General features: G+C 36.0%; 2 protein-coding genes across 2 annotated transcripts; both read right to left on the bottom strand.

The window, feature by feature from the left end:
* Positions 1-606: 606 nt before the first annotated feature.
* LOC149778327 (uncharacterized) lies at positions 607-3,811 on the bottom strand. The gene is made up of 2 exons (XM_089938310.1): positions 3,305-3,811; positions 607-1,130 (listed from the first exon to the last, which is right to left on the bottom strand). The coding sequence occupies exons 1-2, from the start codon at positions 3,765-3,767 to the stop codon at positions 676-678; spliced, it is 918 nt and encodes a 305-aa protein (XP_089794436.1). The 5' UTR covers positions 3,768-3,811; the 3' UTR covers positions 607-675.
* Positions 3,812-10,668: 6,857 nt separating this feature from the next.
* LOC149778326 (uncharacterized) lies at positions 10,669-12,326 on the bottom strand. Its single transcript, XM_089938309.1, has 2 exons — positions 11,826-12,326; positions 10,669-11,282 (listed from the first exon to the last, which is right to left on the bottom strand). The coding sequence occupies exons 1-2, from the start codon at positions 12,280-12,282 to the stop codon at positions 10,828-10,830; spliced, it is 912 nt and encodes a 303-aa protein (XP_089794435.1). The 5' UTR covers positions 12,283-12,326; the 3' UTR covers positions 10,669-10,827.
* Between the last annotated feature and the right edge of the window lie 740 nt (positions 12,327-13,066).

Below are 13,066 nucleotides of genomic sequence, written 5' to 3'. Positions count from 1 at the left end.
ACATACACATGCTTGAAAATGTGGATATTTTACTCGATATTATTTTAATTTTAGAAATTTTCTATCTGAAAGCTTGTTAAGGCACATCAATTATATATTATGAAAATTATCTAAAATGTATATGCCATAGTTTTTTGTAATAATAACGGACTACTAAAAATTGCTGCGCTTCATAAGTCTAATATGTTTCATCACATTGAGATAAAAATGTGCAAAACGTCCTTTCCTGATTTCAGCATAAAAAGTGTCAGTTTTAGTCCCTCGGCCATAAATCAAGAGGAAATCATGCATACGGTAACTAGGACGCCTCAGGAGGAAACCGGGCATAAAGTGACTATGACGACTCGGGAGGAAATACAGCATTCAGTTACTAGGTCGACCCATATATATATATATATATATATATATATATATATATATATATATATATATATATATATATATATATATATATATATATATATATACCAGAACTGCTCCAGAGGAAATCAGGCAGACAGAGACTCAGAGACTAGGGCGACTCATGAGGAAAGGGTAAAGCTGGTATTTTATAGATGATAAATTTGTAAGTCACAATTATTAATATTATATGGAAGAAGTCCCACAATTCACAAAATATCTATATTCAGAATTTGCGTTCACAATATTAATAAAACAAATGTGGCTACTATGGAATTATTGATACAGCAGAGCTCCCGAAAATGTTACGACCCTCAGTGTGTCACTGGAGAAGATGTCTCTTGTGCTTCCTTGATCGTGGTGTGTAACCCACACCGCATCCCCTGTCTCCACGCGTAAATTTATTATGTTAGTACCCATCTCATCGTCACGGATTTTCATACTTTCTGCTGCAACAGTAGCCTTGTGTTCACCGTTGACGACAAGTTTCATCCATATATCAGGAGCCGATAGGTTACCCTCGTCTCTGGCGGAAACACTAAAGGAGAAGATGTAGATGCCTCCAATTGGAACTGTAAAGACGCCGGTAAACTGGTTGTATCCATGTCCCTCATTTAACAGAATCTGATTGAACTTAAGCGCTTGATTCGGACCAAGATCATGTATGGCGTGATCGAGGTAGGCAGTGAAGGCTATGACACCGTTGTTTGGGCTTGTTTGTTGTCGCCTGACTGTAAAATACATTAAAAATTTAACACATCTTATGTCTGTCATCTTAAATTAAAATATTCCCCCAACCCCATTACATGATATTATAACCCAAAGAATCAACCAGTCAGTAACCTTTCCCCCAACCCCAGTACCCGATATTAGAATCGAATTGTTCATACGTGCGTTACAAAGAAAGAAAACATTTTTTTTTTGTGTTTGACCGTTTGGTAAAATTTTCATTGATTTGCTACTTTCATTTTCCCCTTTCTTTGTATTTTAATTAGTTCGTTCTCTCAGATAAAACGTTGCTTTTCGATATGGCTTCAAAATATTTCATACGGTTTAGTAAATAAATCGGACAAAATATCAACTAAACAAATAAGCCCATTTCTGCCCCGTCTTGGCATTGTAAGTGACCATCATCTAAATTATTAATTTAGTATGCTGTCGAAATGCAAAGTTATTTGCCTTAAGAACAAAGCTTATTATATACTGAAGTGAAAATTGTTCGTGAATTATTTTTTATATTTGTTTTAATTCTTATGTTCATATGTAAGAAAATATATTCTTGAATTATATGCTTAAATGTGAAATATGGAAACTTATTGACGAAATAAATTTCATATTTTGTTCATGCCTATATTTTCACAAGTAAAAATTATATCCTTATATGCTAACATGCGAAAATACAAGATTTCCCATCAAGCCATGCGACGCTTGATTTTTTGTTCGCACAAACTTTGTACCTGCAGCAACAAAAATGAGTACTTTGTGAGCTAGAAAAAAATAAATAGAAACTGCCGTCCATTACCACTGCAGACATGGAAATTAATCTTTGACAAGAAATTTGACCAGACGCCGTTGTATCTTTCCGGAGTTATTTCCCCTTACTTCCTTGGCAACAACGACCAACGCGCTGTTATGCATTGCTGAATATTACTGAATCGGACTTGGATTGCTTTTTGATAGGGTCAAATAGTATACAAAATGAAAAGAATATTACTGCGATAGATTAGGTCAACACAATCCTACCGCTTTCTTAAGTCAAGTATATTTATGTGATTAGCCTATGAAAGTGAGATAAATTTACGAAAAGGTCTGGGTGTTTGCGTGCTGTGTCAAAAAGTGAGTTTAATATTCTAAAATTAGATTCAGAAGAAAGTTTAGTATGTAATAAAAAAAGAAACTTGTAATTTCTTACGTTAATGCTGGCTATATTTTATTTTGTGGTACCAAAAAGGAAATATTTGAACTCGTGGCCTCGCCACTCGTTAAAATGTTTTGTTACCATACGATGAAATATATCCGGTATTAGGGAAAGAAAAGTAAATATCCCGCTGAGTATTTTCACGTGAAAATACGATATTTTCCGTCATGCAACGCTTGGTTGTGCGTGTAAATATAAGTGATATTTACAGCAACAAAAACAAGCATTTTGTGCGATAAATGAAAATCGCTTTTCCTCAGAGGCGTGGAAAATAGCTTTGACATAAATATCTGAATCACACCGTTTGCTTCTTTAAAAAGTTATTTTCCTGATGCTAGTTTGGGAACACTGTAAAACCTCTGGGTCTTTTGCAGCGGTAAGTCGGACATGACTGTGAGGTCTAATATGATAAACTAGCACACCAAATGTAAACAAATATCAATAGTTATCTCAAATCACTCATATTTTATAATTAGCCAATCAATTTTATGAGATGCACTTTCGAAACGTGGGGTGAGGTTCTGTACCCAAGAGAGAATTTAATGTTCAAAACTTCTTTTCAGAAGAAGGTTTGGTATATTATAAAACGAAAATGTTCTTTTCCTAATTTAACACTGGATATATTTCGTGTAGTACAAAATCTATATATTTTAATTCGTGGCCTCGCCGGTCACTGGCATATCGCGTTTTTGAGCACCACACGATGAAATATAACCGGCATTGACGTAGGAAAAAAAAATATCCTCTATTTATTTCATCTGTCCATTAATGGTATATCTTTATTAGCGAAGGTCATGACGCCATTGAAAGAAAACAATCATCTCAGTTTAATCTCAATGAAAGTATATAATTTGTAAACACGTATACGATTTGTCTGATCATGTTTGTTGCTTGAAGACGTTGCTAAATTGGTATACATCATGATTATTAAATGTACTGTCCACCTATTATATAGAATAGAAAATAACAAAGCATTAACATGTTTACCTTGAAACTTATTTGCACAGTTAGACACGGCCTCACAATATTTCTTCGTCACATCGGAACCCGTGAAAACATTAACCGCCTTTAAGGTGTGTCCCAGGTTGTTGAATCTTGATTCCGCTTGCTTGTCCAGGGCGTACAGTTCTTGAAATTCACGATCGATTTGTTCCCGCTCCAAATCTAGAACCTCCATCAAATTATTGAATATTGTATCAGAGTCATTAATTTTTCTGTTTGTTATTCTCAGGGACTGATCTAACTCATGTACACTCTGCGCGTGCTGCGTTTTATGTTCCTTCAGAACTTTCACCTGAGAATTCAGAGAACAGACCCTTATTTCCAGTTCTCGTACGAGGGTAACGAGATTTTCAGTTGACATATTGGTCGCAGCATTAGCTTGAGAAAGAACAATACAAACAAAGGGTATCATGGAACAAAACAAACCAAGTAATGCCATTATTCCCATGGTTTAATTTACTGTTCACTTTTACTACATGAACGTCGGTAGTAATCTTGTCATGTGGGTCATGTTACTATCGAGGTTTATCTGTGACCCGTACTCAGTCGCTCAATGAAGTGTCAAGACAAAGATTGCGACTTGACTCCTTTTCGTTGTCTTACATTTAAAATCAATATATATATATATATATATATATATATATATATATATATATATATATATATATATATATATATGTGTGTGTGTGTGTGTGTGTGTGTGTGTGTGTGTGTGTGTAGTACGTATTCATGCATGCTTGTAAATGCTTTATAAGCATTTTGCTACATGATAAACAGGGAAAAAGAAATATTTTAGTATTTTATAATTCTGTAAAAGCTAACAAATTATGAACGTAATAAAGTATAAAATCCTTAAAGGTGTGGACCCAATCTTTAGTAGGAAAACGACATTCCCTCAATATGTCCAAGATTTTCTGTCATGGTAGATCACCGCAAACTTTTTTTATATGTGTTCAAGTAAAAATGTTTGCAGAAAATGTTTGGAAAATGAATCTTTCGACATCATTGTAAAGATGCAGTCCTGTATGCGTGTACGTATTTATGTAGGTATGTTAAATGATTAACGGCACGTCAGCATAATACGGGCTATATCGCACATATTTAAAAAGTTTTTAAAAAGCAAATATGAAACAAACATCCCAAATACAACAGCTATTACATGTATTTATAGTGGTTAATGGCTCATTAACAGATTACTTGATATATAGCAACGTAAGTTCTAAAATTGTAAAATATTAAATTGCAGAAAACTGTTAGAAGTAACCTTTCTAAATAAAGATAAACACGTAGCACCATAAGATGAAAAGTAAATCTTTTATAATCATGTAAAAGTTATATAAATACAAATTAAATGCACAAATGTATGCAATCTATTTTTAATGTGGTCAGATTTGTTACAAAGTATTCTCTCTTGTGGTACATCATCATACGTTTCTTTTCTGACTGCACATAACACTCGATAGGACTGTGTCCCAAAGACGGTGCCTACTGGACAAGTATGAACTTGGTTTGTAGTGTTCTCTTCAGTGGATATACTTCTGTCTGTGCCCCATACACGATTTGAACAATACCCTTTCACCACTGCAATTTGTTGTATGTCAGGGATGCCAGTCATTCTTCGTTGGTTAAAATATCACCATGAAAAATCAGAAAAATATATGAAAAATTTTGTGAGGAAGTACAGTTCAATGTATTGGCAGATAATTGGCTAAATTAAAGTAATGATATCATTTATAGCTGACGAAATTCCACCGTATCTGTTGTTATGTATATTTAATTTAGCATTGTGTGATTGTCCTTTGTCCATACTCGAGTGTAGGACTTTAGTCCTACCTTACTAATGTCATTTTTTAAACATGTTTACTTGGATCGGAGTTTAAGACATTCGTTTTCCTCTTGGAAATCCCTGGTCTACCTGATATTTGCCATTTTATTTACTAGAAGTTAAGTTGTGTTCGGAGGATTTACTTATTTAAATTTTTCTTTGCAATTACAAAGTGCTAATTGACTTTAGGATTAAATCATTTTTTTAAAATTTTAAATTGTTATTTATTCATTGTGATACATCAAGGCTGTTGACACATCATCCAATTTAAGATTATTGGCAATTCAGAATATTCAATATTTAAAATTCATTCGGAACACCACAGTAATTCATTTGGGATACTTTTATATTTTTTAACTTGTAATAAATATGTTATGACTACTGAGGACTTAATTCCTAATAATAGTTTATTATAAATGTTTACTTTGTATTTTATGGAGATATACTGTTTTCTGAATTTTACTAAACTTGTTGGTTTTTGCTTTTTCCTGTTAGCTACTTTAAGACCATCGGATCGTAACACCCTAGCTACACTAAACAAAAATACAACGTTTAACTGACTTTGCCTTAATTTGATTCATTTTAGAGTAAATTTATCTCGCATGACAGCGGTCCAAATGGAGGGTATTGTTATGACAAAGATGTGAAATGTAAGGTCCCAACACAAGGACTCACTGTATTAAAAATACAAAGTTGAATTTTTCTTGACATGTCAGAGTTGTACCGAATACATTTTTGCAAAAGAATCATTTGATTTGGAAACACCTATTTCTTTTTATCTTTGGTTTAATGTTAATAATGTTAACATTTAAATTTGTTAAAACCTTTTTCTAAGACCAAAGTCAATATTTGAACAATCTCTACCCAGGTTGTTTTTTAAAACCTGTTTATTTTGTCATCTTAAACAAAACTAGATAAACTCAATAAACATTTGTTTTCTGCACAGGCTTTAGTGTTGCTTTCTGTTGACTACAATTAACGTTCTTCGTTGGTGTTTCCTTTCTTTAATCACAATGGTGACCTTAAAAAGACCGAAGATTACTCGAATTAATTTCATTTAATTATATCTCCTGAAACTTGACCTGTCTATCCGATAGACCATACTGAACCCTTCTGAATGCACGTCTGGCTGAATCTGAGACCGAAGATTTGTATTGCATCGGAGTTGCATCAAGCGGCTTCTGCTCTGCTCCAATACTAGCATCGCATCCTTCATGAACACGGCATGCATCTCATGTCAAATCGGCTGCCACCATATATTGCCCCTTACAACATGCCGGTCTAATATAAATCAACGACATGGTAGGGGGTGGGGACGAGGGAACTGATTATGTACTGTTTCAGGAGCAATTTATAATCCTGCAGTGGTTATTTTTAGTGCTTGAAATACTTGGTACTACAAAATATATGAAACGTTTGAAAAATTACTATAAAAGGTTTGAACACTGTACATTTTAATCAGTGTAAAGGTGAACCCAGCGTTCCCATATCTAACTGGCAGGCATCATTGTTTTCAGTACCAAATCATATATAAATATTTTTATCTGTGAATAAGAGTCTTTTAAAACTAATATTTTAGATTCATACATATGATTGACCATAATACATTCTTCCGCGAATTCTTTTAAGAGCAAACGGAATTTGTTTCTTTCTCTCTCTTAGACGCACGCACACACACACACACACACACACACACACACACACATATATTGAAGACAAGATGGCCGCTATCGCTTAACCGGCTTGAAGCAGCTGTTCCGTTTTTTAGTGCCGTTTTCATGATATTTGTACTTCTTGCCTGTTTTCATCTTCGTTATTGTGTTCATTATGTATTGGCTGTTAAATTCGTATGTGTTTCTTCATCTCCTTGTTTTGGAAACAAGAACAATTAGACTTTTTCTCAGCTGTCTTGCTCCACTGTTTTTGAACAAACCGCCATCACGTTATACTCGCCAGTCAACCCGTTTATGCTACGATGGAGCCTCATTAATTGCTTCAAATGATCACTCCTTGGCTCTCCACACTACATTGTGCTCTAGACTAAACGAACTGGGACTACATTCATCATTACCTAAATGTAAACAGAAGGGAAAAAAGAAACGTTGTTTCAAAGCTGATCGGCGTAGAACAGGAAGAAGAATCACAGTTATCTCCCTTATTTCGGCACAACCATTAAAAAAAAGTCGACCGTTAATTTAAATAACCTAATTCAAATCCCTATTAATTCGTCAACCTTTGTGCCAGCTGTCTACAAAATACCTCTGTGCATTGCATTATTCAATGCCCAGTCAGTAGGGCCACCGGAAAGGCGCACAGAAAGAGTTAATTTTATTAACGACCAAAATGTTGACATATTTTTCCTGACAGAAACATGGCTAAAACATCAGGCGATGAGCCCAAGTGTGCGGATCTAACACCCACTGGTTACTCCATCAAGTCGTTCCCCCGTAATTCTCGCGGAGATGGAATTGCTGTCATCACAAAGAACTCCATGATAAAACGTCTTAACTACACCACAACATTCAATTTCGACCACACATCGTTTGAACTAGTCCAAACCACACTCACACTGGAGAAAAGGTCAGTCCATTTTTTCTGCCTATACCGCCCGCCTCCTAGTAGAAAAAACGAGTTGGCTGACTCTCTCTTTTTGGTGCAGTTTCCGAATCTCCTGGATTATGGAAATTCGATAGGTGGCAACCTGATTATTCTTGGAGATTTCAACTTTCACTTTGACTGTCCCGGAAACTCAAATACATCAAAACTCATAGATTCCATTAATGTTTTCAACCTCAAACAGTCAGTTAACCAACCCACCCATAAACATGGTCACATTTTAGACTGGATTCTTCATAGACCTGATAATAACATTCTACGGGCCTCCCTCGTATCACATGACCTTGCATCAGATCACCTCTGCATTATATGCCATCTTGACATATCAGTCCCTAACCCTCCACCTTTATCTGCTATTAAGAGAAACCTCCGTATGATAAATAGAACCAAACTAATGCACGACATCCAAGCTAACCTAACAACTTGCTTACCTCCTACCGCAGAACAACTCGATAACTGTCTGCGTTCATTGCTTGACAAACATGCCCCAGCTACCAAGTGCAGAGTATCAGTTCAAAAGAGTTCTCAATGGTATAGCAGTGTTAGGGACCAGCTTCGCACTGCTAAATGAGACCGCCGTAAAGCTGAGGTTTTGGCTTTCCACCAGACTCACTATTCATAAGCAAATCTATGAAGTCGCTAAGAAGAATGTCACAAATATAGTCCATGCAGCGAAATCAGCCCACTACACTACTAAGATCATGGAAAGTTCCAGCTGCAAAGAGCTCTTCGAGATTACTAACAAGCTAATGTCAAGGAACAAATCAACACCACTTCCAACTACCTTCTCTCCAGTTGACCTTCCGGACATGTTTGCAAATTTCTTCCCTAACAAAGTACAAACCATTAGAGATAAGCTTGATACCACAATTTCAATTGACTCGTCGTCACCATACAGTTGGGAAACAGAATTTGAACGGCAACCATTAGCAGCATTTGAACCTGTCTCTATGGATTTCGTACGTACAATCCTGAAGAAGAGTGCACCATAGTCATGTGAACTTGATCCAATTCCAACATCACTGCTGCGTGAATGCTTAGATCCAGCATTGCCTTCACTAACTGATGTTATTAATACCTCTCTCTCATCCGGGGAATTCCCGTCATTTTTCAAAACTGCCATTGTAAAGCCTCTGCTGAAGAAACAAGCAACAGACCATGACGATTTAAAGAACTACCGCCCAGTTTCTAATCTCCCATTCATATAAAAAATCTTAGAAAAGGTTGGTCTATCCCAGCTTGTATCTCATCTAAATTCAAATAGTCTTTTTAGCAATGTACAATCTGCATATCGCCCTTGCCACAGTACGGAAACTATTCTTCTAAAAGTAGTTAATGACATTCTCTCTGCGTTGGATAGCGGAAAGATTACAGTCCTCACCCTCCTTGATTTGTCTGCAGCATTTGACACAATAGACCATGATATATTACTTCACCGTCTTCAGCATGTATTTGGCATTCATGATACAGCCTTACTGTGGTTCAAGTCCTACTTGGTCAACAAGACACAAATTGTGTCTGCAAATGGAATACACTCCAGCCCAGTTAATCTATGCTGTTGTGTTCCACAGGGGTCTGTTCTTGGACCTGTTCTATTCATTCTATACACTCAGTCACTCTCTTGTGTCATAGATAATCATCCAGTGTCTCACCAATTGTACGCTGATGACACCCAAATATACAAATCTAGCCACCCAACTGAAGTTGATGCTACCATCCAAGGTGTAGAGAGGTGCATTTCTTATGTGAAATCATGGATGACATGTAACAAGCTACAGATGAATGATGATAAAACTGAGGCCATTCTAATCACAACACAATGACTTTCTCATTCGCATCCTTTACCTCAAACAATAAATATCAGCAACGCCAACATTAAATTCACACAATCAATACAAAACCTAGGTGTTACTCTGGACAGTACTCTCACATTGCACCAACATGTCATGAACATATTCAAGACTGCATATCTTGAGCTGATACGCATCAGCTCAATTCGCAAATATCTTTCAGCTGATGCCACTTTAAATACTTGTGTGTTCATTAGTACTTTCATGACTGGACTATTGTAACTCAATTCTGTCTGGTTCGTCTCAATATCTACTCCAGAAACTTCAAAAAGTTCAAAACACAGCTGCTCGGATCATACTTAGAGTACCACGATCAGAGCATACCTCCCCGCTGCTCTGTACCCTACAATGGTTATCCATTCGATCCAGAATAAAACACAAAAGTTGTTCTCTGTGCTACGTTTCACTGTCGTACTGTAGTCAAACATACATATCCGATCTCAGCCATGTGTACACACCAGCAAGATACGTACGCTCCTCTTCTGACAATCGTATACTCATTATTCCCACTATGAAAACAAAATCATATGGACAGCGTTCTTTTGCATACTAGGGCCCAGCAACGTGGAATCAATTGCCCACTGAACTTAGACACAAAGACACAGTGATCACATTCAAGAGTGCTCTCAAAACTCACTTATTTCGACTGCAAGAACAAACTTAAAGACCTAATAATGTTTCCTACCTGAAATTTGTCAGCGTGTTTTTTATTTTTTTAATGTTTTTCTAATTTCATGGTGTTTGTTTTTGTAACAATATTATTGTATGTTTTTTATCTTATAGGTGTTGTCTAATGTTGTAAAGCGCTTAGCGCTGCTAAAGATTAGGCGCTATACAAAGTCCACATGATTATTATTATTATTATTATTATTATTATTATTATTATTATTATTATATATATATATATATATATATATATATATATATATATATATATATATATATATATATATATATATATATATATATATAAGCATCACACCTCTAGATTTATATGTTAACATTGACACCAATTTAACTCTGCCTCATGATGGAATTTTAAAATATAATAAATCGTGTACCTTGCGAAAACTTTATTTTCTTCATTCTTATTTTTTCACAAGAGTTCAGAACTGCCATGTAATTAAATATTCTGAAGTAGCTCCTCCTTTCACTGTGAACATTTTGACGGTATATACTTTCAGTCAGATACTAAAGCTAACACCACCACGATCAAACTATTCCGGCAAGAGGGATCCTGAGAACGTGACTATCCTCAGGGTGTCACTGGAGTAGATGTCCTTTGTCAGTCCTCGATCGTGATGGGAAATCCATACAGCATCTCCCTTTTCCACTCTTAAAATAACGATGTTTGTACCCATCTCGTCGTCCCGCGCTTGCGTACTTTCTGCCACGGCCGTAGTTTTATGCTGGCCATTGACGACAAGTTTTGTATATATATCGGGCACCTGCATGTTACCGTCATCTCTGGCCGCTACAGTCCAGGCGAAGATGTAGATGCCTGTGACGGGAACAAGAAACACCCCAGTGGTCTTGTTGTAGCAATTACCCTCATTTAGAAGTACTTGATTGTACTTGAGTGATTCATTCGGAGCAAGATTGGATACGTTGTGGTCGAGGTAGGTTGAAAACGCTATGATGCCGTCATTTGGAATGGGTTCCTGTCGTTTTACTGTAATAACAATAAAACATGTATTTGTTTTAACTTTGCCTGTTCGAATTTCCCCTGAATGCACTTAAAATTATAATTAACCTTTAATAGAACAATCTTAGTCCATGCTTTATATTTTACGTTCAGTTTTCATATGTCTAAAAAGCCATATTGATAAGTCATATTTCATCTGCCTTAACAAACATAATCGACAATATGGTCCTAAAATATTAGGCATTCTTTCGTTACTAAATTTCCACCATACATGTATCTATAATTAATCAACCAGCCAAAAAGGAGATAGATTGATAGATCGAATTAAAGTGCACTACATATTGATTTACGAAAAGAAAATAGGTATAGATAAAATATTTAACTAAGAGATATTTGGGCCCGACTGTCGCCTGATTGACCATGCACTTAGGTTAAACACCTGCTATTAAAGTTATTTTTGTATTTTTCTTCGAATCAGTGATATTTATAACGCCAACATCGATCTTTCTGATATATTTGAAATGCTTTTTGTTATAAAACACTAAAATTCCAAGTGATGAGTAGAATTACCATGTGATCCATAGAAACATTGGGACGCGGCCATACATGACTGCTCTTGTGCCTCCTTTTCAGTGGTTATAATGACGACCCTGGACTTGTAGTCCATTTCCTTTAATCTTGACTTCGCTAATGTCTCATGCTCGGATATCGCTTTGATTTCATTTTCAATTTGGTTATATCCTACCATTATTCCGGCCATTTTCTTATTAAAGTCAGCATCATGGTCATCAATTTTTCTGCCAATGAAGCTCAATAATTGCTCCCAATCACGTGCATTCTGAGCACCCTGCGCTTTAGATTCTCTCAGACGTTTCACCTGAGCGTCCAGAGAACTGACTCTTGCTTCCAGATCCCGTATGAAGGCAACGAGATCTTGGACTGTCACATCTCTCGCAGAATCTGCTTCAGAAAGACTAAATATTGAAACGGAAAATACGACACAAAAGAATCCCAACAACCCCGACATTTTGATCGGTTACTTTGGGATGTTTTTGGACTGGACATCTGCTGTTATCAGTGAATGTAGGTCATGTCTCCTTTGAGGCTTATCTTTATTTGTCCTGTTGAGTGCATTGGCGTGGTAAGTGGGACATATGATTCGACATCATTAATGTTCTGTTTCAGTCATTTAAAGTATGCAAATATTTGGTTTATTTAAAGACATTTAATCCATCAAACCTGAGTTATGCAAAATTCTCCATAGTGTAGAACACAATTCAGCTTACTGTTCTTCTAGAGCGACAACTTAACTTTGTCATCGTCATTAACTTTGTCATTAGCAGGTCAGAAAAAACTAATGTACATAAACACAATTTGAGAAACATCAGTCTAGACAAAATAATGTCTATCGAAATGTAAGAGCGGCCAGAGATGACGACAGAACACAGTTAGATAGATAAATAGATTAGATAGATAGACGGTTAAGTAGGGAGGCAGGTAAATAAATAAATCGATATACAGATCGATAGGTAGGTGGGTAGGTAGGTAGGTAGACAGACAGACAGACAGACATAAAGATAGATAGATAACGACATATATATATATATATATATATAGAGAGAGAGAGAGAGAGAGAGAGAGAGAGAGAGAGAGAGAGAGAGGCAGGTAGATCGATCGATGTAGAGATAGACAAATAAAGATATAAAGATCAACAGGTGGATAGGTAGACTGAGTGAAATATAGACACATGTAGCTGTGAATGTTCACCACACTTGCTTATATTGCTTTTCTGAATAAGGTACTCTATATAT

Source organism: Sinohyriopsis cumingii, chromosome 17, assembly GCF_028554795.1.
Source record: "Sinohyriopsis cumingii isolate HCF-2022 chromosome 17, ASM2855479v2, whole genome shotgun sequence".
NCBI classification, from domain to species: Eukaryota; Metazoa; Mollusca; class Bivalvia; order Unionida; family Unionidae; genus Sinohyriopsis; species Sinohyriopsis cumingii.
The sequence above is the reverse complement of the archived record's forward strand: the minus strand, read 5'-3'. Positions and strand labels throughout refer to the sequence as shown.